This window comes from Myxocyprinus asiaticus, chromosome 32 (genome assembly GCF_019703515.2).
Source record: "Myxocyprinus asiaticus isolate MX2 ecotype Aquarium Trade chromosome 32, UBuf_Myxa_2, whole genome shotgun sequence".
NCBI classification, from domain to species: Eukaryota; Metazoa; Chordata; class Actinopteri; order Cypriniformes; family Catostomidae; genus Myxocyprinus; species Myxocyprinus asiaticus.
The window spans coordinates 23,820,685-23,846,770 of record NC_059375.1 but is presented as its reverse complement, the minus strand read 5'-3'; the positions used below and the strand labels follow the sequence as shown (position 1 = coordinate 23,846,770).

General features: G+C 37.6%; 1 protein-coding gene across 2 annotated transcripts in view; it reads left to right on the top strand.

Annotated features, from left to right (window-relative positions):
- The window catches only part of mkxa (mohawk homeobox a), a 36,058-nt gene extending 12,458 nt beyond the window's left edge, over window positions 1-23,600 (top strand). Inside the window, exons 6-7 of one of the 2 annotated variants that reach the window (XM_051666481.1) lie at window positions 18,500-18,533; window positions 21,279-23,600. In XM_051666481.1, coding sequence (XP_051522441.1) covers window positions 18,500-18,533; window positions 21,279-21,471 — 227 coding nt within the window. In that variant the 3' untranslated portion in view covers window positions 21,472-23,600. Of the gene's footprint in view, window positions 1-18,499; window positions 18,534-21,275 lie in introns of both variants that reach the window. The other variant, XM_051666479.1, reaches the window with a different exon arrangement.
- The last annotated feature ends 2,486 nt before the right edge of the window (window positions 23,601-26,086 follow it).

The window sequence follows — 26,086 nt, the reverse complement described above, 5'->3', positions numbered from 1 at the left end:
CATCCGGCACTGTCAGAGTGGATGAGGGCTGGGGAGAGCTCACAGCAGAGTGAGAGCATGCAGGAAAATATTTCTCAGAACTTTGTTGCTTTAGATGCATTTTCACAAGCTGCATCAGGGGCTGCTTGTGGAGGAATCTCATAAGCCACATAGAAAATGGATCACATGGGACATAAATTGGTTGCTGGACAGTTTACTCTAGATTCATGTGCTATTTGTCTTGATAATGCATTTGAGTTGAAGAGGGGATCCATTAAATTGTAACATCGGTGGCATTAGATTTGGTAAGCTGAATTTCAATAAAATTTATATGTGGCACTTATTTTATTTTTATTTTTTTTTGTCCACAGTATCTCAATATTGAAACATGACTTTGAGGGTCTGGAAATGGAATGTTACCATATACTGTCTATTATGTTTTAATGAGAACAATGATTTCTTCTAAATGAGATAATCAGGCCATCATGTTGAAATAACTCCAGCTGTCTTTTCACAGTCTCTGCTCCTTTTTTAGTTTTAAATGTTTTCCATTGCAGTCTCTTCCATTGCCCAGAAATATAAAAAAGAATAAATACTTTATATGTTTGTGATCTGTAATGAAGATTTAAAGGAAAAAAACAGCTATACATTTTTGCCAAAGTGAAAAAACAAAACAAAAACAAAACACTGTAACTCTTTTTCCAATCAATCTTTTTGCTGTGCTATAGTGTGTCAGCTATGCACTGTGGTACATATTTCTTCACAGAACCAAAAATGTCACCTGTGTTTTATGACATTATAAGACTTTCTTTACAAGGTCAGTGGACATTAAATGGAGGCAGGAGGCAGAAGTATGTTCAGTGAAAACAAAGAGACTTAACAAGGCCACTGGGTCTCATAGGTGCCAGTCACTTATAAGAGTCCTGCAGAATAATTGGACTGAAGCCACTGAATGAAATGCTTTAAAAGAAAATTACAATTTCTTGGGCTCCTCACCTCAATCTGACGTTGGTTGGCCATTCATGCAACGCTAAAAATGCAATCCATCGTTCAACAGGCCAAAATGGGAGCATGTAAATTCAGTCATTATTAATGTGCAGGGCATGATGTTTATCTGATAATTGACAGCTATGTGTGTGTACTGCTGGAAACATACAGTATGCTTTATTGCTGTTTTTGCACAGTTCCAACCACTACATAAAAACATTCAGAGTCTGATGCCATTAAAAGTTTGAAAGTCTCTTTTCGCCTTCAAAGCACTACAGGCTTTGACTAACATGTCATTTTAGTGCTGTTTGACAGAGACTTACAGTGCTTGGGGAGGGGTGTGTAATTTAGAGGAACAGCCTGGCAGGGATATGGCATTTAAAGAGTACATGCTGAACTGGTTGATTTATGGTAGCTGACTGTGCACTGACCACACAGAACAGCGGGACAATGACTTATCCAGCTCTACTGTGAAAATCTCATATAACAGACATTTATAGAAAGATTTCTCTCTATCTCTGTCAGTCTATTTGTGCATTATTTGTGTGCAAAGTAGGGCTGTTGATATAGCGCAATAATAAATGTGATTTAATTATATAAAAAATAAAAGAAACTTAATCATGCTCCCTAAATTCCATAATAAAAGTATGTATTTTTCCACCATCGTAGCTATGCAAGTTTAAAGTACATGTACTGTAACTTGATGGTTTTACGAGCTGTGACAGCAGGGGGCAGTCAGTGTGTCTCAGCAAACCTCACAAGCAGCGCAGCTACAGAATGAGAGTAGATCACACAGGACAGCTGGACAAAGCATAACAGAATGCAGGGGTCTCGATACGCGATTTTTCAAAGTTTTAACTACTTTTATCATGATGCAGCATTTATAATGCTGAATTCTAGTGAGATGTTCCAAATGTTTATTTATTGAGATAAAAACCTCAGTGGCTCTATCATAGGTATTACAACAGTCCCGCCCATATAATGTCTATGGGACCGTCGCGTAATGCTATTTTATGCTAAGCTTCTAGGCTCCCCTTGGTTGACGGGCTCTGGCACTGTGGTGTGTGCGTCAGTGTAATGACTCCAGGTGGATATTACAAAGCCCTTCACACCAGTGTTATGCTCAATCTTTTCTTAATCGCGATTACGAAAAATTAACGCATTAAATGTTTTTAATTAATCAAATGCATTAACGTGTTAATTCTGACAGCTCTAATATACAGTACACACACAAACACACACACACAGTATTTATAATTATTTGAATTACTATGCATTATTTTTTTGAATTATTTAGGGGCCTTTCTCAGCAAATATTGATATATGTGATTAATTAGATTACTGTAATTAATCAGCATGTCATGTAATTCATTTGATTAAAAATTTTGTATTAATGATATGTAATATCTTTCAGTCTGCAATAGTAATAATTGTACTGATAAAAGGTATAGTTTGGAGTTCCCCTCAAAATAATTTGCTCACTTTTGTGCATTTAAGTCACACTAAAAAATATAAAAATCCAACCAATTGGCATTTGAAAACAAACTATTTTAGACATTTCTTCACTTGTTCATTAAAGTAAATGCATTGTCCACATTATTACATCTACTACAATGTAATTCTAAAATGTGTTGCTTTTACAGAAGATCAGGTTTAACAAGATTTTGTCACCTGAGGTTGCACTAGAAAAGATCTGTATCCGTCACTATGATTAACTGAGCCTATTATATATTAGATTTTTGCCAACCGCATACATTGATGGCCAAGTAGAAGCCTTAGCCAACCGGTTGCTTCGGCAGTGAACTTGGGGTTCCCTCAGTAAACTACAGTGCACAATTTAACATTCAAGAAGACATGTGACACAAACTGATCTATATTTGCATGACAGGAAATTACAAACAATAAATTGGACTCAGCATTAATACAGTATTTACATGTATCAACTTTTTTGACTTCGCTTTACATACTTGGAGTAACAGATAAGTTTGGTGGGGGGGTTTGGTGTCGAAGCATTTCCCCCACTGTAAGAGCTAAAATCTGTAGGAAACACTGCATTTAATCAAGTCCAGCAGCACCATAAACTATAAATATCAAATAGTCAAGATAGATGAAACATTAATGAATGAAACTGGTTACTTACAGTTTTAAAAACACATATAAAACACTATATAATAAATATTATATAGTATATAATATATAATATAAATATAATAATAAATGTCCAGGTGGGCAAAAGAATGTGTCTTGTGATAATCCCCTTTAGTGTGCAGGAGTAGTAGGCCTATCTGTCCTACTCTTTCCTCTTCACCTTTCCGACTGAGCACCAGTGGGTGGGACAAGGGTGTAATGATGTAAATGTAGGCATTGATGCGTCTTGCTGTGGAGACGGTCATTCATTGATGAGCCCCCGGTTGACGTCACAAAGTCGCTAATGTAGAGAATAAGGCGTTTTTGCAGCTTGGTTTCAATAAATGTTTTTTTTTTTTTTTTTGCAATGTGGAGGAAGTTTTGAGTTCGGAAACTTACAGTATGTCTTTATAGTACAATAAACTCTTATGTGTTAAAAGATCAAGCACAAATTCATTCCTCATGTCATGACCACTTTAGGGGTCCAAATAGCTACTTAGTGGGCCACTGTATGTTGTTTTATTGTAAATATAAAATGCATTTTCATACAAGCACAAATGTTTATACACAGAAACACAGCAAAATCGCTCTCTCTCTCTTACTCTCTCTCTCTAAAAAGTGGCCTCTCAGAACAGTTTTCATTTCCCCTGCTTCATCCTTAATAAAGTAAGGAGAGATGACTGAACAATCGAAAAGAAAGAGGAGACTGAGTCCAAGATTTGCTTTAGACTCTGGGTTGCAGTTATCAAAACGGGGTCTCATCATCCATCACCAGAGCGAGAGAACAGAGAATGATGAAAGAAGAGAAAGGTGGAAAAAAGAGAGATGAGGAAAGGGAGTGGGAGAGGAAGAAAAGAGAGGGGAGGGAGATGAGCTGGAAGGAGAGGGATGAAAGCTGAGGTATTGTGAAAGAAAGGGGAAAAAGGTGAATCATACTCAGAAAAAGCCACATGAAGAAACCTGGGATGAAAACTTCTGTTGTGACCTATTGTAAAGACAGACACTGAAAAAAACAAAGCTTGTCTGTGTGAATAGCTTTACGTGTGGTATCTTGAAAAGCAAGTAAATATAATTTTGTAGTAGAGTACATCTAGGGGAAAGACCCCAGTTTAAGAACCCCTTAAGAAATGTTTTTTTATTTTTATTTATTTATTTTTTTTTTACTGGAAGCAGAATTAATGATGATCATTTTACCTCATGCTTGGGGTAAAATGCCCCCATGCAAAGTGATATAGTGATATAAAGTGACATTGTAGCAAGATACAGTATTTCTAAGTGACATTTAAGTGGATACATATTCAAAATAACCACTTCGGCAGATGGTAAAGGAATTCATTTAATCACTTTTGGTTTCTTAACTATTTAATGAGAACTATTAATAAGTTAATATTAATTTAAATGTTTTAAATAAAAACAATATTAATATTAAAAGTAGGACTGAAACGATTAGTCGACGTTATCGACAACGTCGACAATAACAAATTGTCGCCAAAATTTTCGTTGTCGAATAGTCGTTTGATCACATTTTACGTAACATGAGATCATATGAAACAAATGATGACACGTGAGAGCAGCACTGCAGTTCGCGCCTGACCGAGGAGAGGAAGAATTACATCGCTCACAGTCCAGATGCACTAAAATGCAAAATAACTAAATACAGAAGCACTCCCATTGTGAAATACAGCGGAGCCGGAGCTGCAATTCCACCGAAGCAAAACTTGCATGTCAGAGCATCTTTAAAAGAAAACACCTCACCATTATAGCTTTAATGCATCCTTTATTAAAGTTCAAATAATAAGGAAGCAGGTCATGTAAATAAGAATACACTCCGAAACTGGCATTTCTCTGTGCGGTCAGAGCCGCTTCTATGAGTTGCCTGTAGTGACCCGATCTAAGGGGGAGAGACTGAAACTGCATCCGGCTGATGTAAACTCTGGCGTGGGCACGCTCGTCCCTCGCGCACTCTTGCTCCAGTTAGATTATAATGTGATGCTCTCCACAAAGTGAATCATAATACATATGTGTCGCGGTGTGTATCTTATCAGGAAGAAAATCAGTGATATGCAGCTCTATTAAGAAGAGAGAGTTTGTTTTTTGAGAGTTAAAGATGTATCGATGTGAACAAAAAGGTGAGAGGGTGGTTCGCCCATTAAACACTGCAACAAAATACTTTTTTTATTTGTTTTTGATTTGGCTTGTTTTCCAATATAAATATCTAAAACTCCTTTATGTACATTTACTTTAGCAGCTATACTGCAGAAGACAAATTTGTTGTCTGAGAATGTTGAATATAATATTAAAAATACAAATATTTTAAAATATCTAAAAATCCTTAAAACAAGATACATTTACCTGAAGCAGCATATAATATATTTAGACTTGCTTTCAGATAAAAGATCTTGAATATAATATATTTGGACTTTACTGCACTGGCAGATGAATAAACAAGTGAAAAAATACACTTACATACAAAATTCACTTATATTCAAGATACATTCTCTGAAAGCAAATCTAAATATCTTATATTGTTTCTTAGGTAAGTGTATCTTGTTTTAAGGATTTTTAGATATTTCTAAATGGAAAACAAGACAAAACACTGATGAGTTAAACTTAATAAAAAGTATTTGTTTCCTTTAATTCAGTGAATGTCATTTAGAGGTATTTTTAAAAGATGATTTTGTCTGCTTTATTGTTAATAAGCACGTTTATTACAACCTTTTAAGTCGGGGCACAAGCTGAATAGTCGGTTAAGCTAATGATTAATCGTTGCAATAATCGCCCAAATAGTCAAATAATCATTCTAATAATTGTTAGATTAGTCGATTATCAAAATAATCGTTAGTTGCAGCCCTAATTAAGAATATTTAATAAGAAGTATTATTCGGGGCATGGGTAGCTCAGCGAGTATTGACGCTGACTACCACCCCTGGAGTCACGAGTTCGAATCCAGGGTGTGCTGATTGACTCTAGCCAGGTCTCCTAAGCAACCAAATTGGCCCAGTTGCTAGGGAGGGTAGAGTCACATGGGGTATCGTGGTCATGATTATTGGTTCTTGCTCAATGGGGTGCATGGTAAGTTGTGCGTGGATCACGGAGAGTAACATGAGCCTCCACATGCGGAGTCTCCGCGGTGTCATGCACAACGAGCCACGTGATAAGATGCACAGATTGACGGTCTCAGAAGCGGAGGCAACTGAGGCTTGTCCTCTGCCACCCGGATTGGGGTGAGTAACCGTGCCACCAAGAGGACCTACTAAGTAGTGGGAATTGGGCATTCTAAATTGGGAGAAAAGGGGATAAAAAAAATAATTAAAAAAGAAGTATTATTCTGCTAGTAAATGAACGTTGTACCTCTTGGAGCTCAAATGTTAGTACAGGCATATTTTACAAATGAATCTCGTCATTGGACTAGTCAGTGTGTGTGCACTTTACGCATCCTTCATTGTGTGACGTTTCACATGTATCCAGATACTATTATACATTTTTATCCATCTAATTTTGTTTTTTCTGAGTCACTTGTAACTTAAACTACTTTTAAGTTGACAAATTGTTTAAAAAATTGAATTATGACTCCGCATAGTTATGTGTATAAACTTCACTTTAGCTCAAAAGCAAATATATCTTCATGAATTGCTAATAGTCCAAGCCACACTCAAAAAAATTGTTTGGATTCACATTGATGTAAGTGGTGACTGTGAGGGGGAGAGGTCTAAACAGACACATGCTGCTCTGGCAGCTTGTACTGTAAGTGAGAATTAATAGCATACAGGAGGAAAGAAAAAGTAAATGAATGAGAGGGATGAATCCGGAGAACCTAATGGCTTTTAAATGGTCAACTGAGAGACTCCTACAATCAGATCATCAGAAAGTAGAGCAGGGTTCTTGCTTGTGTGTGTTTTTGTCTATCTTGGAAATAGAGGTTGTGTCTGGCTGGGGAAAAGAAAAAGAGGAAGTTTCTCTAAGATAGATTAACAGATGAAAATAAAAATGAGAAAATCAAAGAGCTTATGATAAAGTGAGAGAGAGAGAGAGAGAGAGAGAGAGAAAGAATGTGCGTGAAAGCAAACACTGAAGGAACATCATTGCAATTCATTTAAGTTTGCCATTTTCGATCAAAGTCCAGAATGATTATTTACTCCAGAAAAAAAAACTGACAAACACTGTTTACACTCCACTCACTGTTCTTTTTCTAAGGTTGCTGTGGAAAGTAATTCTGTATTTATCTCTGGGTAGAATTAACTCAGAAACTTTCAAACACACACACACTCACTCTCAATTCAAGATCAAAACAAGATTTTCCATTCTGCTTTTAGAAAGACAGCAAAATCATTTGCAATGATTACAAAGTTGTTTGCTTTTAATCACATTTTCCGTTTTGGAATGACACTAAAGCTGAGCCAAAGCTGAATTTTATTGGAGCTGAAAAAGGCTTGCGATACGTTCTAGATGAAGCCTTATCTTTTAAGTCTGATAACACTTTAGGTAAATGTTTTCAACATGAGTCTCTCTCTCCCCTTTCTCCCTCTGCCTTTCGTCCTAATATACGTCAGGGTGTAGATACTGGTCTGTAATACCTCAGTGGCGAGCTATGGCCTCGTGTTTGAAGTCTGTTTGTGGGACTATAGGTCCTGATATGGTAAGAGATATAAATCATTTGTCCAGCCATTAGCAAATGGCAGATCCACTCTCCCGATAACCACTTCCATGCCCAGAACAGGAAGCCAATGGATTACCTCTTCGTCTTGTTAATATGGTCAACATTTTGGATTGTTTTCAGAGATGCCCTGGCATTACAAGAAAGAAAATATTCACAATCTCCTACAGAGTCTTTCCTAGAGTGCATCACTGATCCTGTACAGACCAGTGTCAGAACTTAAGCCCAAAGTATACTTCGGTCAGACGCATACAGCATACAGGATGCATGATGCAAATCTCGTTATCAGCAGAGTGCGTGAGCACCGACTGATTTTTCTAACCGCGCATCTTTGTACGTGCAGAATGCGTATGTGCCTGAAGTTATTTGCACTAATTAGTGGGTCCACATGGTGGCAACACTTACATTTTGAGCCGTTGCTGTCACGAAGAAGTGCTAGAAGATGTAATCGCCGCTAAACATTAGGAGGTGAAGGTAAAAACAACAACAGTGGAAGTGCAAGTCAAGAGCACGTGTGTGAGGAGGTCTGGAGATATTTACATTTGTATAACTCGAGTCTGAAGGAATATAAAGACATCCTTTTGGTGTCTCAAAGCAGTCTTAGTAGCAGAACGAACCCAAACTAAAACCCATCTCAAGACAGGCCTCGAATGTTATGAATAGGGGTGTAATGGTTCGAATTTCTCACAGTTTGGTTTGTTTCACGGTTTAAGGGTCACGGTTTTGATACGGTTCGTTATTTGCTTTGTTCAGAAAAAAAATATATTATTACCATATCCAAAGAATAATCTATTTGGTAAACACTTCAACAGGTTTGCCCTTAAACAATCATTGTTTTACAACAGTAACCATAGTTTAACCATGGCATTTGTAGTAAAATCATTGTAACCACAATATAAACATGGTTACTTTCACGGTTACAATATATAGTAAAATCATGGTTATTATATAGAAACTACAGTATTACTGTTGTAAAACCATGGTTAATTGTATCAAAACCATAATTTCTGCTCAGAAAACCATGGTGACAGCAGTCATGGTTACTACAGTATTACTATAGTAAAACCATGGTTAATTTTCATCATGGTCCTTAACTAAAAAAAAAAAACATTTTCTCTAAATACTAAATCAACATTTTAACTGAATACCTGCACTAATACGCTACATGCATCAACATAATGTGCACTTCAAATTAATCTCAACATATATTCAATATTCGGAAGCTGTACATCACAATAAAAGGAATAACCTTGCTATTAAAATGCATACGAGAAGGGATGTTGTGATAATGCTGCTTGAGTATTTTAATAATGTGTAGAAATCCCACATGAACATCCCAAGTGCTTTAGTTATTGTTTCATGTCTGTCCGAATTAGCACTGAGTGCCTGCTTAAAAATGGAAAGGAGTGTGTGCAGTTTCGGCTTACCTGCGGCTCTTTCCCTGGGTGATGTCGGCATAAATGATTAATCATGTTTTACTATAACGGCATCTTAATGCCATTAATCAAAGCGCATTTTTGATGCTTGCGATAGATTACAGCCACATGAGGAAACAGGAAGAACTTGCATGCACGTTTTAAATAAACCCTCACGTGCATTATTGACATATATTACCAGTATACAGCACTCGTGTTGAGCAATGTCTGCAAACAGTGCCTGTTTTGTAAACATCTTTTGACCATCACTGTTGTAATTGACTGCAAAAAGAAAATGTTCCCAGAAGGGGAAACGTAGGGGGCTTCTCTGTCAGTGGCTCGTTTTCTCCACTTGCCATTTTCAACTACACACAATGCTTGCAGAACTCTGATGTAACCATTTGACACACGTAAAACCCACGAGTCCATCTACAGAGCCATACAGGTGCATTAGCGGAGGTTGTGCCTGTCTGTTTGATGCTTTGATTTCTTGACCAAAACTTGTGCTCCAGATGTGTCATTAAACTTGTGGTGAACCAAATGCGGTGCCAATGATTCCCGAAACATGGGTGGCAAACCGTACTGTTCGTTTTTTTTACTGAGAACCATTACACCCCTAGTTATGAAATATATTAAATGTTAGATAATAGGTTGCATTTTTTTTGTCCAAAATGTTAAATACCTTGGACATGTTTGCCACTTTCTATGACATTATGCTAAATTTTTGACCCTGGTAAAGACTGTCTAGTTCAGTTATTTGACAGGCAGAGTGTGTGTTGTGGTGGTTTGGGTTTTTACTCTGACTGGTAAACACAAGATGAGGTGAGGATATGACAACTCCAGACTTACTATTCTATGATCTCACATGCTGACTGTTGAGCCATTAGTGGCAACTGCTTTATCTTGGCTGTCACAATGTCATTGTGTCATTTGCTCTGTAGACCTACAGAAATCCCTAACAAAGATATTAGGTGCAACCTGCCTTAAGGTGAGCTTTACTGTCTTATTGAGTGTTACTGAGGACCTCTGTATGTCTTTCACTCTCTATCCGTCTACCCCCATACAGTATTGCCACTGTTTGCTTACTCTCTCTGTTCGCTAGTCAAATCCACAGCCCAGAACATGTCATCACCCTCAACACAGTTTGATCCATCACAGATTAATGTGTTGAGATTCAAAGGCTCTTAAGAGGGGCAATCCAACACTGTCCAGACTGTGTTGTGCTTTGCACAAGGGATAGTTTGTGGTGATTTTAAAAAACACTAGAAAATGTTATGTGAACAGATTTGTTCTTTCTTCACTCTTTTGTTGGGGCTCATGCCTCTTCCAACCACAGAGGATATTGTGGATATTTATAGTGCAGCGATTGCTGATAAACTTGAATGGAATGGAGAGAATGGAAGAATGGAGTCAGTAATGGAGCTGAAGGTCTGCTCTTTAAGACATTACAGTGAATTAAACTTCAACCAAAATTATGATCTGGGAAGGCAATGGGAAAACAAGAACCAAGACATTATGTTTAAAAAAAATGTGAACGTCAGAGAAGGGAGTTGAAGAGAGAAACAGAACAGAAATTATGATCACAGGAAACAGTCGGGGAAAAAATGGATCCAGAAGACAAACTCAAACAGTTTGAGATGGATTTATCTAGAGAGTGACCACTTTGAAATGTGAGAGAGACAAAGAGCAAGAGAGAGGATGTTGAACTGGAGCGGGGCAGGCTGCCATTCTGGACAGCAAGTGAGGGTAGAATTGGCAGCAATGAGGCCGCAGACATGCCAAGTTCATCTTAACATCATTCACAGACCCACAGTGACATTATTAAAGAACAACGTCCATTTTCTAAAGTGCACATTGGACGCAATGAGTGAAAATGAGAGACCAATAACTGATGATGTCTGTCTGCCTGCCTGGGCAGAACCCATTTTCTTCCCTTTTATTTTTAAAAGATGTGAAAGATGTAACTGTGCTTTGTAATAAACCAGTAAAAACCAGCAGAGAATATGGTCATAGATTTTATTGGTCAACCAGGTTCTCCGGAAAGATCATGCTGGTCCACCAGCTAGAACAGTACCAAACCAGCACGGACCAGCATGGAAATTCCTGGTCGATACTGGTCTTTTCAGCAGGGTTAAGGCAGAGAACAGACATGGTAGTAGCGATGACGTTTGCTGTCTCTAACTGACAGACTTTTTGTTTTATAAATGTGATATTTAATGTCTACCATTGTTTGCTTGTTGCAGTAATGTGGTCTATGCTTCTGAATCCAAACATGACCACTTCTCTTTGTTCTACATGGCTAGATGTTTCCTGATTGCTTGGAAGCAGCACGTCACATTCAGTTACAAATGCACTTCCACAGATGAAGGTTGACATCTTTTCCATTCTCATCTGTATGGCAGCTCCATAGCCAGAAAGCCGTGACAGCTTGCCCAGATTCCACATGTCACTTCTGCTCACGCAGCTGATAGATGGATGCTCAAATGACAGAACGAATGAATGGATGGATGGATGGAGGTATATTTCCAGCCCCAGTCTGGTCTAACATGCAACTGTAGTGGATGCCAACCATGATGCCATTCTGTCTCAGTTGTGATTGCTCATTGAGAGTTTGCATGGAAACAGACCTGTCTCCTGTATGTTACCCACTCATTCACACAGCCCATGCCCATTCTATCCTGCCTGTATAGTTTTATTCTATATTTTACATAGACAGTTCCGTCTAAATATTTGACAATTACTTAAGCACTATCACACAAGCAAGAGTGTTTTTGTACTGAATATCAGCACAGCTGTAATTCAGCTGTATAGAACTGAAGGTGATACCAAAACTCTTGGAATGCTGCTTGTACAATCAGATTAGATGACCAGAACTAACTGTTGTACATGGCCATATCCACATTAATACGTTTTTATTTGACAATGCATTGTTTTCGCTGCTTTTACAGCTCTCATACACACTACAATGGTGTAGTAGTCTCTGAAAACAGAGACTTAATGTGGACGTGGCCTATGTTTTATCAGTCAATAGCTAGCCTTGCACTCAAGCATTTTTGAGCAAAATTCCTGTTTTGTTCATCTGGCAATCTTTTGCAATCCAGGGACAGAAAGATCTTTGTGTACTCTGTGTTAGACAATGAGAAGGACATTTTCTCTCTTCAGGTAATCTCTGCACCAGACACACTTAAATACTTTACTGACCCCAGTTCAGGGTGAGAGGACTCGTCAGATACATTTTTTAATAGGGGTAGCTGCGAGGTCTAGTATGATTTCTGCTTAAAGGAGGGGCAGATGCTGAAATCATTGGACTTTTGTATCTCGGTGGATCTTGCTTATACAGCATTTATACAGTGGGATTCAAATGTCTTGAGTCCACATTTAAAATCTGGGATTCAAAAGCTGATTTAAGTTTGAAAATAAAGTTTTAGGATTTTGGATAAAAATGGAAAATGTAATGGTATAACATGAATAAGAAATATTTCAGATTCTGCTCTATTTCTTGGTCACAAATCAAATAAGCAAATTTGTGACATTAACCATGCTAACTCCTTTGTATGAAAGATCAGATTTCCCTGGACGAACTTTTTCAAATCATGCTGGAAATGGTATATCAGGTTTTGCACAAATTTGTGCAATCCCTGCCAGTTCGAGTGCATTATGTCATTAAAGGAATATTCTGGGTACAATTATTTAGACTTGTCCCTCCTTTTCTTTAATAAAAAACAAAAATCGAGGTTACAGTGAAATTGGATATAGTGACAATGGAATTGAATGGGGTATTTAAAGGCAGAAATATGAAGCTTATAATTTTATAAAATATAAATTTTTCTGTTAAAACTTGTTTTAATTAAACTGTAAAGTTGTTTAAATTGTTGTTTATACAGTCATTTTTAAAGAAAAATGGGGCGAACCAAATACTGAAAAATTAATAAATTCAACATTTTTTTTTTATGCTGATACTGTATTTGTAAAATATGTATTGACAAGCAAATGTGTTTGTGTCAATGTGCACCCTAATCTCATGATTTTAATCCTTGTGCATTGTTGGTTGCTGCACTGATGTGTATTTTTATGTCTTTTTGTTGCATTGAGTGTGTGTTTATTTGTCTGGCTAATTGAAAGCAGTTGTTGTTGTTGTTGTTGTGTAGAAGTGAGTAGACACAGTGTGCTGCTAAAAACCTTGCAGCTGCGGCTGGTGAACGAGGCAGGTGCTTGTTGGTCTGGCATCTCTCAATACCTGGCGGCAAAATACGAGCATTGCCTTCTTTTTTTATCACTTCTTTCTTCAGCCCTCTTCATTCTCTCCCCATTTCCTGTGGTGATGGTAAGTGAGGTATTTTCATCATACAGGTCCCTCAGCTCACATCTAACAGAGCCATGGTGTTGAAACATACCAGTTCAGTAGCAAAGAACACTCAAAAAAAGGAAAAAACTTCCAGAAAAATAGTAACAACCAGCACATGATGATTTATTGAGGATTTATAATTTCTTTGGCACAGCCATTGTTTTTAAAAATCTGAGTTTTAAATGTTTTAGGCAGCAGCATTTGGAAATTACAGTCGGTCTGCATCCAGTTTTTAGCCAATAGTTCTTCTGGGGGAAGAGCTGAGCAGTCTGCTCTCAGGGGAGAGTTGCTTTACGATGCATGCAGACACGCCCCCTTAGTGCTGCGGGAGAGAGACAGCACACTAGCATGAGCTTTGTGAGTGACAGCTGAGACAAAATAAGGGATGAGATAGCTCACTCATATTCTTATGAATGGGAAAAATTGTATCGCTAAAGATGGCGGCTGTTCACTTGCCTTACAATTAAATATGGAATGGTTGTCCCGCCTTACAGTTAAAAGAGCCAATAACCTTTTTGATAGAGACATCGTCTGTCAGTTTTCATAGAGACTGTGCATACACATTAGGGATGTGCAGGGATATTATTTTTTCAGTTAACCGTTCGACGTGCATGTATTCAAATACCAAAATCACTATTCAGTTATTCCACACGTGCAATAGAGGTCTTCAACCTGACACGAGCCCGGAGGGATCCGACAAAGCTCTGTGTTTTGGGCTGGGTTTGGGTATGTTTTTGTAGTATAGGGCGAGTTAAGGGCTGTTCATGCATGTTTCTGTGTGTGTCTGCGCTGTTTCTCAATAGTTTTCTATGAAAATACATGCTGGACTTGACCGTTGCACCGCATCTCACTGTTTTTTTTTTTTTGTTGCATCTTGCGTAGGACTGCGGCATTATTCTGACACCGTGTCAAGTTAAAAGACAACGCCGTTCTGTTTCATCATCCATTGCACGGCATCTAGCCTTTTTAGTGCAGGTGTCACAAAGATTCAACATTCTGAAGAAGTTCAGGTTGCAAAGAGGACTTCATGTGTCTGTTACACTGTTAACACATGATTCCAGATTGTTTTTCCCCTGGCAAAGTTTCAGCACTTGATAAACGGCAAGCCAATGTTTTTTCCTTTTTGCGCTGGTGTGCAAACAATAATTCCACAAGGTAAATTCTAAACTATTTAAAAAATCAAAGCATCCCGAATATGCTAATAAAGTGTAACTCCACGCACATGACAATACTAGCATTCGCTGCCTCACAGAAATGTGACCCTTTTGAAATTTGAAGATCTATGTATTGTTCTATTTAGGTTAATCGCTCAATGTGCACTTTATTCCCTGATTTTTGAGTAGTGTTTGACGCATAACCATTGCAACAAACTGTCTTAATACCAAAGTCCCGACAAATAACCGAATAACCATTTGTGAACCCTCACGGTTATCCAAATATTACAAACAGTTCCGTGCACATTAACTGGACCAGCCTGATTTATTTATTTATTTATTTTCATAACTTGAGCCTGATTGAGAAGCAAACTTTATGATAGCATTTCTCTGTTGAAGTAAATAGGAGCTGTACTTTCATGCTGAGAATAGTTGTCCAGAGGCGTTACAAATATGGCCGCTGAGTGACCTGACTTATCTTGAAGAGCCTTTGGTGACATTCTGCCAGACATCAGAAAGCAGTGTGTATTCTCTCTATTTCTCTTCATCATTCTCTTATTTCCTTGTTCAAATGGTTCCATCTGTGTCTCTTCTATTCTGCTGGTCCACTCACCTCTTTTCCTTTCTTTCCTTCATTTCTTCTATTACCCATCAGGAGATTCATATGTTATTTCGAAAATTAGATACCATTACAGCCCTTGATTTAGGAATGAGGAGCAGGCAGAATTCCCCAGTGTGGGATATAAATCTTTTCTGTCTTTGTTTGTTAGGTTTGTGGTTGTCATTAGAAACCAGTCCTACAACTGCCAAGAAAGTAAACAGTGGGCTACTATCACTACAGTAATAATGTCAGACAAAAGCATTTATTACAGTAGCTCAATCACACAGTCTGGATGGTGTCCAAATCAAAGTCATATTCGGCCCTGGGGCTGGTATTTTTTGGACTCCTTCCCCGAATTTTCACAGTAGCAGACTGTATTGTTTGTATTTATTTTTATACAGTTGATAAGTGAACACGTACAAGACATACAGTTATGAGGCTGAGGAAAGAGCAAAATTGGAAGAACTGAGTATTGGTGAAAAAAAACTAATGGCATCTGAAGCTGAAGACTAAATACCTCTGCTTTTGACAAAAAACAGAACTAAATTTATAGTTTGTATCTAGTGTACTAAGAACAGCATATCACAAACACCTCTGAGAGCTAATCTACCACAGGAAACAGATAACCACAAAAACCATACCCTGTTAATATGATGAGATACAGAGCGAGAAAACTGAAAGTGATACGGGGACAGTGTGTGCCACATGAACCTCGCAAATATCATTGGAGTGTGAATGTGATGAAATGAATTTAGAGAGAAAGAAATTAAAATTAAAACAAAGAGAAATTAAATATTGTGGCAGGAGCACTATGGCAGTGGTTCTCAACTGGTTTTGCTTCAGGGCCAAGATTACATTTGATCTCAATTTCAATGTAACAAATGCCGACCCAACACAGTACAAAAATTGTTCATATTACAAAAGTAAAGAAAAATGTCCTTAACCCTAAAAAGATCAAAAACATTAGGGCCCAAATACTGTACATTTCCATGTTTTTCTGCAGAATACTGCTTTTATTTCAATTTTACAGCTTGTAGTAATAATGAAAATAACATTGAAATGATAGGAACCTTTGCCTAGAGGTCAGCTACAAAGCCACATGCCCTCAGTATTTGCAGAGACCCCCTCCAGGATACAAAAACCTTCTTATAGGGGTCGCACACCAGACGCGTCTGGCGGACGACATGGCGCATTCTACAATTCAAAATGATTGTTTTCTATGAATGTACACACATCGCTGCCGCCACTCAGCATCTGTCGGCAGCTCCCAGCTACAATTACGGAGGCTGCTCAAATTTCTGCTACGCCATGGAGCACAACTCATAAACAAAGGAAGAAGATTATTTACTTTTGCCATCACTGGATGATAATATTGTGTATAAGTATCTTTCATAGAGCCTACAAAATGTATTTTCAGTTACAAGTATGTATTTTTTGGTTTGACAGCTTGAATAAAGCTCATTTTTTGTGTGTACTGTCTGCCACCTGAATCAAATCGACGTGCTCTGTGTTTGATACCTGTGTCATGTCCTACCCGCGACGCGGCGTGGCACTTCTTGTCGTCTTTAGGGTTGAAATCAAGCATCGAAAATATTTATATTACCATGAACTGCTTTTGCCAAACAATATGCAAAATTGTTAAAATGACATTAGCTGAATAGAAAAAACAGACAATTATGGTTTCTAAATGTCTTTTGAATTTCAATGGTTTCATACTCTCTTCAGCAAATAATTTGCCACACAGACCAAATTGTGGTCAGCGTTTTACATCCACAACTAAAGATCCAAGAAGTGTTTTGTCTGACTTTTATAAAGTTGAAAATCCTTTGTATAATTTGCATTTAGCATTGTTTTCTTTCCTCCTGTCCACGACCTTGTTGAAGCAATCCTGCAAACTATTTTTTTGCTCACGACCCACAATTTGAGAACCACTGCACTATAAGATAATTTTGAAAGAGAGATATTCACAGAAAGATTGAAATCAAAACTCTGACTAGACAAAAAAAGGGCCGAGATATCCCAAAAGAGGACAGAGGAATGCACCATAGTGTTTTCTATCATCCTCTAATCATTCCATCTTCACATAATCTTTGGGTCGCCCCAATCACACACTCTAGTTCTCACTTTAGTTGAACCCCAAACACATCTGTGAGTATTGGGAAGGGATTGGGAAGACTGTTATTCTGGCTAGATTGCTAATTCTGAGCAGTTTAAAACTATTACCAAATACATCGAGCACAACAGGATATTTCCCAATCAGCCTCATGCCAGCCTCAGGCAGCACTGGCCCACTGCTAGCCCCATTCTAAACACCCAGTTGCCAGTCACCGCACATGTGAACGTTTTTTTTAAGAAAAACAAGATTAACACTGGCTCAGACGAGGCGTTGAGGATGATTAGGTGCTGTTTGGCCCTGCAGGTGTCCGGGCAGTGCTCCAATGTCCGTTCCGGATCCAAGGGGTGTATGCGAGCAGCAGCGTTTGGGATGAGCAGGAGGTGAAAGCAGGAGAAGTTTCTGCCTCGGGGGGAGATCCGAGACATCCGGACTAAAGACATAGGGTTTAACTTAGTGGACAAGTGACACCCTGGATCTAGATTCAGAGAATGATACGGCATCTGTATAAGTCATCCCAGATAAAAAATGTGATAGATAGCTGTCCTGTCCGGTCTAACAATCCTTGTTGGATGATTTTAACTGTTGTGCTGCATCCCAATATTTTTTCAGTGTCTCGTGCATGAGCATCACACTTTTAAGATGCTGTGTCAAGATAAAATAAAACTTTTAAGAGACCCCTGCATTCTGTTAAATTCATGTGCTGCATCTAGCTTGTTTAACGCAAAAACGCATTTTATCTGAACAACCCAAGGTGTTTACATCTACGTGGGGTAGAGGAAATCGTGATTATAATCGAGTAATTAGCCTCAAATACGTGTTGTTGACCTCTACATTCAACAAATAACATATTATCATTGTGCCAAGCATCTGGGTATGGAAGATTCCACCATTCACAGAGTAAATGGAAAGAGACAGAGCCTCTAGCGTCTCTCTTTTCCTCTCTGTTAGTGGACCATTTCTCTCCATTTGCACAAAGCTCTAGGTAGCACAGATCTACACAATTCTTCATAATGTTTACTTACTGTCTTTCTCTCACTCTCTTTCTGCTTGTCACAACTGTCAGCATCACAGTGTAGTGTTTTGTTATTGACACTGGCTTTGTTTTGTGCTTGTATTTACAGAGACTGTGGAGCATGGATCAAATAAATGTGACAGGTGCGTATGATTAGAGCTGGCTAGCACAAGCAGGGTGCTAATGACATGTTTGTTTTACCACACAAATAATTTTCCAAAACACCTCCTAAATTTGCTTACATTAACACAGGGGTCTGCAGCCTTTTTGAATTGTAAATAACTGCCTTGTTGTTAACTGCTTTATTTGCACTGGTGTTGCCGCGTTTGTTTGAGCTGTGATAATTTAGTGCAAATATCCTTCCTTTAATGATGTGGTTTTGAGTGTAAAGGGATAGTTCACCCAAAAATGAATTACTCACCCAACATGCAGTGTCACTTTCTTTCTTAAATATATGCATGTTGCAAGATCATTCTTTAATTCTGCAAAGATTGAAACATTGCTTCATTTTAAAACATTGCTCAGATTGACATCAAATTTATAGAAATGGTCTGTTCCAAAATTTAGTGAGCTGCCTCACTGTATCCTGCCTACATAGGCAGCATCCTTAACTGAAGTGGAGCCTCATAAGTAAGCGTTTTAGAATGCTCTACAAAGGCGGCAACTCCCTGTTTTATTTAAATAGAGCTCCTCACGCACGGCGCATGGGAGACTTGACTCGCAATTGATTTCAATACAGGTGAGAGGAACGATGTGATATTCTAATGAGCATAAAAACGCCTAGCACACACACATTTTGGGTAAAATAGTCAGTTTTCTATCATGTTAATAAAAAATTTTTAGTGAAACTTTTCAGTATTGAATACAAGTATATTTATAATAAAAATGTATCTCGCTTCATCTGCCATTTTGGATTTTTTTCCCACCGAGCTCATCCCAGGGCATTCTAGGATAGCTTACCTAGAGAAGGACACATACGATGATACCTTAGAATTTGACCAAACTGAATCGAGATATCTTAGTAGGCAGCATAATTAAGGAACTGACCTTTTGGAACAGCCTTCACATCGGGAGCGCCTATGATGCCTTAAAGTGCTTCCTCTAGAGGAAACTCACTAGGTTTTGGAACAGACCCAAAGTACAGCATTATTCAGACAGCAAAAAGCAACAAAATAGCCGACCAAACTACATATCCGCCATGTGCTCAAGCGGCGCTGCACAATCAACTGAACAGCCAGTATACTTTTGTGACAGTTAGGAAAAAAAAAATTATTTTGGAAAAAATAGGTATAGTAATGTAATTCTATGAGACCAGGTTATTTTTATGGGTGCAATCTAGTTTTGTTGTGTCATGACAAATGTCACCAAATGGTGGATTTGGAGGAAGACTGCATGATTTCTCCATTAGCATGTGTCCCTAAGTTTGATGACTCCTGCATTAGAAATTACATATAGAATGGTTATCAGTAATCAGTATCCCTTTTGACTGGAAAAATATGTTTTTTCTCCTTACAGCATCTTTTATAAAATATATGCTTCAAAAAAGTACAGTTCAGTCCAATATTGGTCGAAACCACTGAGCTGTATTGTGTTGTACATTGCCTGGCCAAACAAAAAGTCACTGTTTGTATTTAAATAAGCAGATACTTAAGAGCCTATAATTGGATCATTACTGCAGTGATTAATATGTTTCAGCTGGCAACAATTCATTAACCCTACCTGATGCAGTGTGTAGCTTCTCATTTCTTAAACAACCATGTCGGAATACGCATCCCGTAATCATGGAAAAGATATTAGTGTATTTCAGAAGGGGCAAATTATTGGCCTGCATCAAGCAAAGAAAACAACTAAGGAGATTGCTGAAATCACTGGAATTGGGTTTAGAACTGTCCAACACATTATTAAAACCTGGAAGGATAGTGGTGAACCGTCAGCTTCACGGAAGAAATGTGTTCAGGAAAAAATCTTGAATGACCATGATCAAATCATAAAAAAAAGACAGTAGAATTCACAGCTATGTTTAATAGTGAATGTAAGAGCATTTCCACATGCACAATGCAACGAGAACTTACAGGATTGGGACTAAACAGCTGTAAGCCACTTGTTAGTGAGGCTAATCAGAAAAAACAACTACAATTTGCCTAGGGTGCATAAAGATTTGACTGTGAAGCAATGGAAAAAGGTCATGTGGTCTGATGAGTCCAGATTTACCCTGTTCCAAAATGATAGGTGCATCAGGGTAAGAAGGGAAGCACATGAAGCGATGCACCTGTCATGCATAGTGCCCACTGGACAAATCTCTGGAGGCAGTGTTATGATCTGTGGTTGTTTCAATTGATCAGGTCTTGGCTCAGCAAAGTAATGTGACAATAAAATGAAGTCAGCTGACTACCTGAATGTACTGATTGACCAGGTTATCCAATCAATGGATTTGTTTCTTCCCTGATGGCACGGGCATATTCCAGGACGACAATGCTAAGAATCATCCAGCTCAAATTGTGAAAGAGTGGTTCAGGGAGCATGAGGAATCATTTTCACAAATGAACTGGCCACCACAATGTCCTGACCTTAACCTCATTTAAAGTCTTTGGGATTTGCTGGAGAAGACATTACGGAGTGGTTTGACTCTGCTGACATCAATACAAAATCTCGGCCAAAAATGTATGCAACTCTGGATGGAAATAAATGTTGTGACATTGCATAAGGTTGTCAAAACAATGCCAAGATGAATGCGCGCTGTAATTAAAGCTAAAGGTGGTCCAATGAAATATTAAAGTATGCAACTTTTTTTAGCCAGGCAGTGTATGTTGGAATTAAGTAATTGTACACCAAGTAATCAGCTGTCTATAACAGGCCTTCTTTTTTTGTATGTGCCCATATGTTAGCAGCAGTACGCGGAAGGAGAAGGGACAGGGGAAAGACGAGACATACTGGAGGGAGATCAATGCAGCCATGGCCCTCACAAACCTGGCAAAGCCCAAGGACACGGCCACTGCGGCCACCACCAGCTGCATCATTCAGAAATCTTCGCACATAGCTGAAATCAAAACTGTTAAAGTGCCTATCCTGCACAAATACTAATGCACACACTTCTTCCTCCCTTTCCCCACACACATCAACAGAAGATCGCTCTTTTCTACATTTGGGATGAAATTACTTTGTGGTACTGATAAAGAATGATTTTTTTTTTTTTTTAATTGTTTATTTGTTCCTTTGTTTTTATTGTTATTATGAGTACAATAAAGTGCCCTGAAGTGTAGCACTTGTTTTGTTCATAGGTTTGTGCATTTATTTTGGGTCGCACAAACATTTTTGATAAGTGTTGATGAATTGTCAGTAACGACAGTATATCTGAACGAGACACTTTTGCAATGTTAACTTATTTTGATATTAATCCGAAATTTTTATTGTATCGCACCAAAGTGCCTTCATGTAATCTCAAAAGAGAGTTTGGTGAGAATGTACCGTTAAGCTCCTCTCTGTATCAAATAAAACAGTTTTAATGATAGGGAAAGGTTAGTAGTGTATATCGCAAGGCTCTCACCCTTGTCTCTGCTTTTGTGTCCTCGCTGTGTACGATCACATTCTCAGAGCTTACGGGAGTCGATGACCTTAACAAGAAATCAGCAGTTCTAAGTCACAAAGACACGCACACAAATGTAAGGCCAATTCTGCATGTTTTGTCTTAATATCCCATGTGGCTGTGACTACAACATTGTTTTGTCTCTAAAATTGAAAACTTCAGCTGTCACATGCCAACAATAGCCATGAGCATAGCGATAAGTTTACTGACCCCTTCGTTACAGTCTCAATCCATTTTCTCTCACACATCTCTCATACACACTCATAGCTATGCACATTTCTCAGACACACAATAAGATGGCAAGCAATCATAAAGTGAGAGAATATGCAACAAAGGTTTTGTTTGAGACAAAGATGACTGTGACCTAAAAGGGGTATTTATGAATCCGTTATCAGCGCTAAATAAAACGTGGTACCTTCTCACGTTTCTGCTCAGAACAAGGTACTTCAGTGGAAAACGTAAATAGCTTGGCCAGCCTTGTTTTAGCCACATTGTCTCTCTCAGCTGGTAAGAATTACTCTCAAATTGCTGTTTACAAGAAATACGAGAGATACTTCCATGTTAAAAAACAACCTTAGCAGTATTACAGCATCTCTGATTCAGTGAAGGTTCAAACTGTTTTTTCAATCTCTATTTGTTTGACCTGTGGTTTTATCTGTTTTAGTTTTCCATTTTAGAGTTTTTTGTTTAACCAAGATGTGTTACTCAGTCTTGTATTGACTGAATGGAAAGAATCTTCTCAAATACACTAAATAAACTACATTCAATGCAAATGTTATTTACATCAGAATTATGGATACCAAGTACAAAATTTAGAGAAATAAAAAGCAATGTTTGAAGTGAGTGCAGTGTTTAGTAACTGTTCACTTGCCTATGTTGTTTATCTTAAAATGTACTGCCTGTATGCCAGAAGGAACACTTTATTTTTGCCGTTTGGTCTTTGTTTTTTTTGTTTTTTGAGTCTTCACCTGCTTGTGGTGAAAGGCCAAAGAGACTTATTTAAAAAAGCACCCCATTCTTCACTGAATGCCTGAAATAAAAAAAATAAAGTATTCAAAAACAGCATTGAGACAAATTTATACTGTACATGTCCCTGTCTTCCTGGTCAGGAGAGCAGTGTAGTATATTTGTAGTCTATTTACTAACAAAACTGGGAAGAATGTATGTTCGCATCTGATCTGCCTTTGAAATCTCATTTTCTTTCCATTTTTTCTCTGATCCTTAAAAAAATCAAATGGGATTCCGGATCTCATTTGGCCTTTGCAGTGAAGAGAGTTTAACTAATGCTCTGTTATTTCTTTACTATTTCTTTTATTCCCTTGCACAATCTTCTCAAAAGGATGCTGACAGACAAAAAACGCTATTTTGTGCACACTTTAGAACATCTTTAAATGATTAAGGACTGTTAAAAACAGAAACTTGTAATAATAGTGTTTTTTATTGTTAAGTTATATTCATTTTTTATTTTATTTTTAGAGACTGGATGTTTATCCAATGAAGGAATGCATAATATCTCATTTATTCTCTAAAATTTTCATTTTATGTTCGGTTTTTCGCCAGGAATCTTGTTTAATTCCACAGAACATTAAATAAAAAACATTTGACGATATGATGTTGCTTCGTGTTTCAATAAGGTTTGCAGTTCTGCACAAATTCTCTGAAATTTTTCTTTGCAGAAACATGATCAGAGATATAATTGCTAACATTTAAACATGATGTATCCATTTGAATTTTATCTTCAGTGCAGATTTGTGCTATCCTATTTATGAATAAACACAATTTTTGAGTTTAAAATGACCAGATTCCTTGGAGAAATTATTTAGACCAACTGAGTATGGATAATTTACACAGCATTCAGGCAGACTTAAATTAAATTTCACTAATTCATCTTTGTGGTTTGACCTGAGTTCAGACTTATGGCTGCAGTTGACATGTTTCTCCTTTTTTAGCCTCTGCCTCTTTTAAAGACAGAAAGGGGTCCTGTTAACTTTGCCAGCGGCCTTGTTTGCCTTCACGCTGGTTTCAGCCCAGTAACACAAAGACACCGCACAGCACAAACAAAGCTGGAATGAAGGTCTGTGTGATCTTGTCTTTCCTCAAGGAGCTTAATACCGAACAAATGCTGGGAATGGATGCATGGTGCTTGCTGTGGCACTAAGGTATTTACTGTGTACTGCACAAAATGGCATGCATGGAGCTGCAGTACGCTATTCCTTAAGCTAAACAAATCCGTCAGTCAAAGCATCAACTACATCATTCTCAGACACGCTACTGGAACTTCACTCGCCACAAAACTAAAGCATTATTGTGCATTTCATTTACTTGTGTTATTCAGGGAGAAGTTTCTCTACATGTGGGATTAGGCAGGGGGTGTGGAAGATATGGAAAATGTTTTAGGCCACTGTTTTCTGCTTTTCAATGGCTTCGGATTCAAATTAAAGAGCGGTGTCTACCTAAATGCCAAGACTAGGACATGTACAAACCAACCTGGTCTCATAGAATCATGTTACTATAACTATAAATACTTTTGCAAAATTACATTTTAGGTGGCTAATTTCTTGATTGCAATCAAATTGCACAGTAGCTTAACCCTTTAAGCTCGGATAGGCCCACTAGAAAAAATTAATCTAAAAATATTATCAGCTACAGTCTTGACAAACACAAAATAGGTATTGTTTTAAAGCTTATAAGCTGTACTTTACAATGCATGTAGGCATTATGACCAAAAACTGAACAAGTGCTTTGAAATTTGCAGACAAATCAGAAGTGTTCTGTTTTGATGATAATAATTTTGCACTGCACATATTATTGTAATCAGTAAAAACATCAAACTTATCAAATAGCCATGTGTCATATGTCGTTGGAAAGCTCTCAAAGAGTAGAATACTGCCAGCCCATTTGTTTTACTCTCTGAAAAACATATAGAGAGTAATAGCTAAGTATATGTCTTTGACATACAAGTTACATTTAAACAGGTGTTGCTTATATGCCATGTTTTTGTTTATAAAAAATAAATGGAACATAAAATATCACATATCATTACTTAGTGGATGCGATAATCTTTAAAACGAGCCCACACACAACCTCATCGTATGTATAGATCACTAGATAATCCACACAAGTACATGACTCAATGATGGCTCAAATGGCACAGAATGGAACTGAATGAGATCTTTTTACTCATCCCTGCATGCTTTGAAGAGAGAGCATGCCTTTAGTCATTGTGGTATAATTAGTTCTTATGTTTGGAGAGGCTTTTGGCAACTTGGAGACATTTTTGGACACTAGAATAAATTATTTTTGTAATGTTATACATTTTGATTGCTTTGTTGACATCCTGTGATATATAATGTCAAATTAGAACAATAAGAAGAAAATGTAATTTTTGGCTCATGATTTTTTGTGATTTTTCAGCAGTTACTTAGGCTGAGAGTCTCAGAATTCATCATCATCTATATCATTAAAACATTTGAAAAGTTTTCTTTAAAATAAGCAAACACTTGACCCTCCTTGTTTGTTTTTTTTTTTGTTTTGTTTTTTGTTTTTTTTTGTTTTTTTGCTTTTTGTTATAAGCCTTTAATTTTGGGTATGCCACTGAAACAAGAAATCTATAAAAACATCCTCAGAGCTTAAAGGGTTCACTGAAAGAGTGTTTTACTTACACTGCAAAGAACCAAAGGACAAGTCAAAATGTGAGCTAAAAGTGTCATAGAAGTGCCACAAAATTATATGGTTGCTTCAGCAATTGTGTTTTTAATCTTACATATGCTTTTTATGACACTATCAGTTACGTTTAGCTTTAAGGATTAGGGTAGGGAGGTGGGGTTGTTGATTTAAAACTCAATAGAGCATTAACCTTCAAAACCTCATCTGTTTGGTCACTGTTAGCACCACACCGTGGACATTTCACCTTGGAACTTCATGTAATACGAATGTATTATAATTTTGAAAAAATGTCGCCAGTCACGTAATTTTCATGAGATCAGACTCAAACCCAGCTCATAAACACATACAGTGGCCCAAAAAGGTATCCGCTCACTCTTAAAATCAACGTCTTTGCATTATATAACAAAATTATCACAAACACACTTTTCCAGCAAAACATTTGACAAG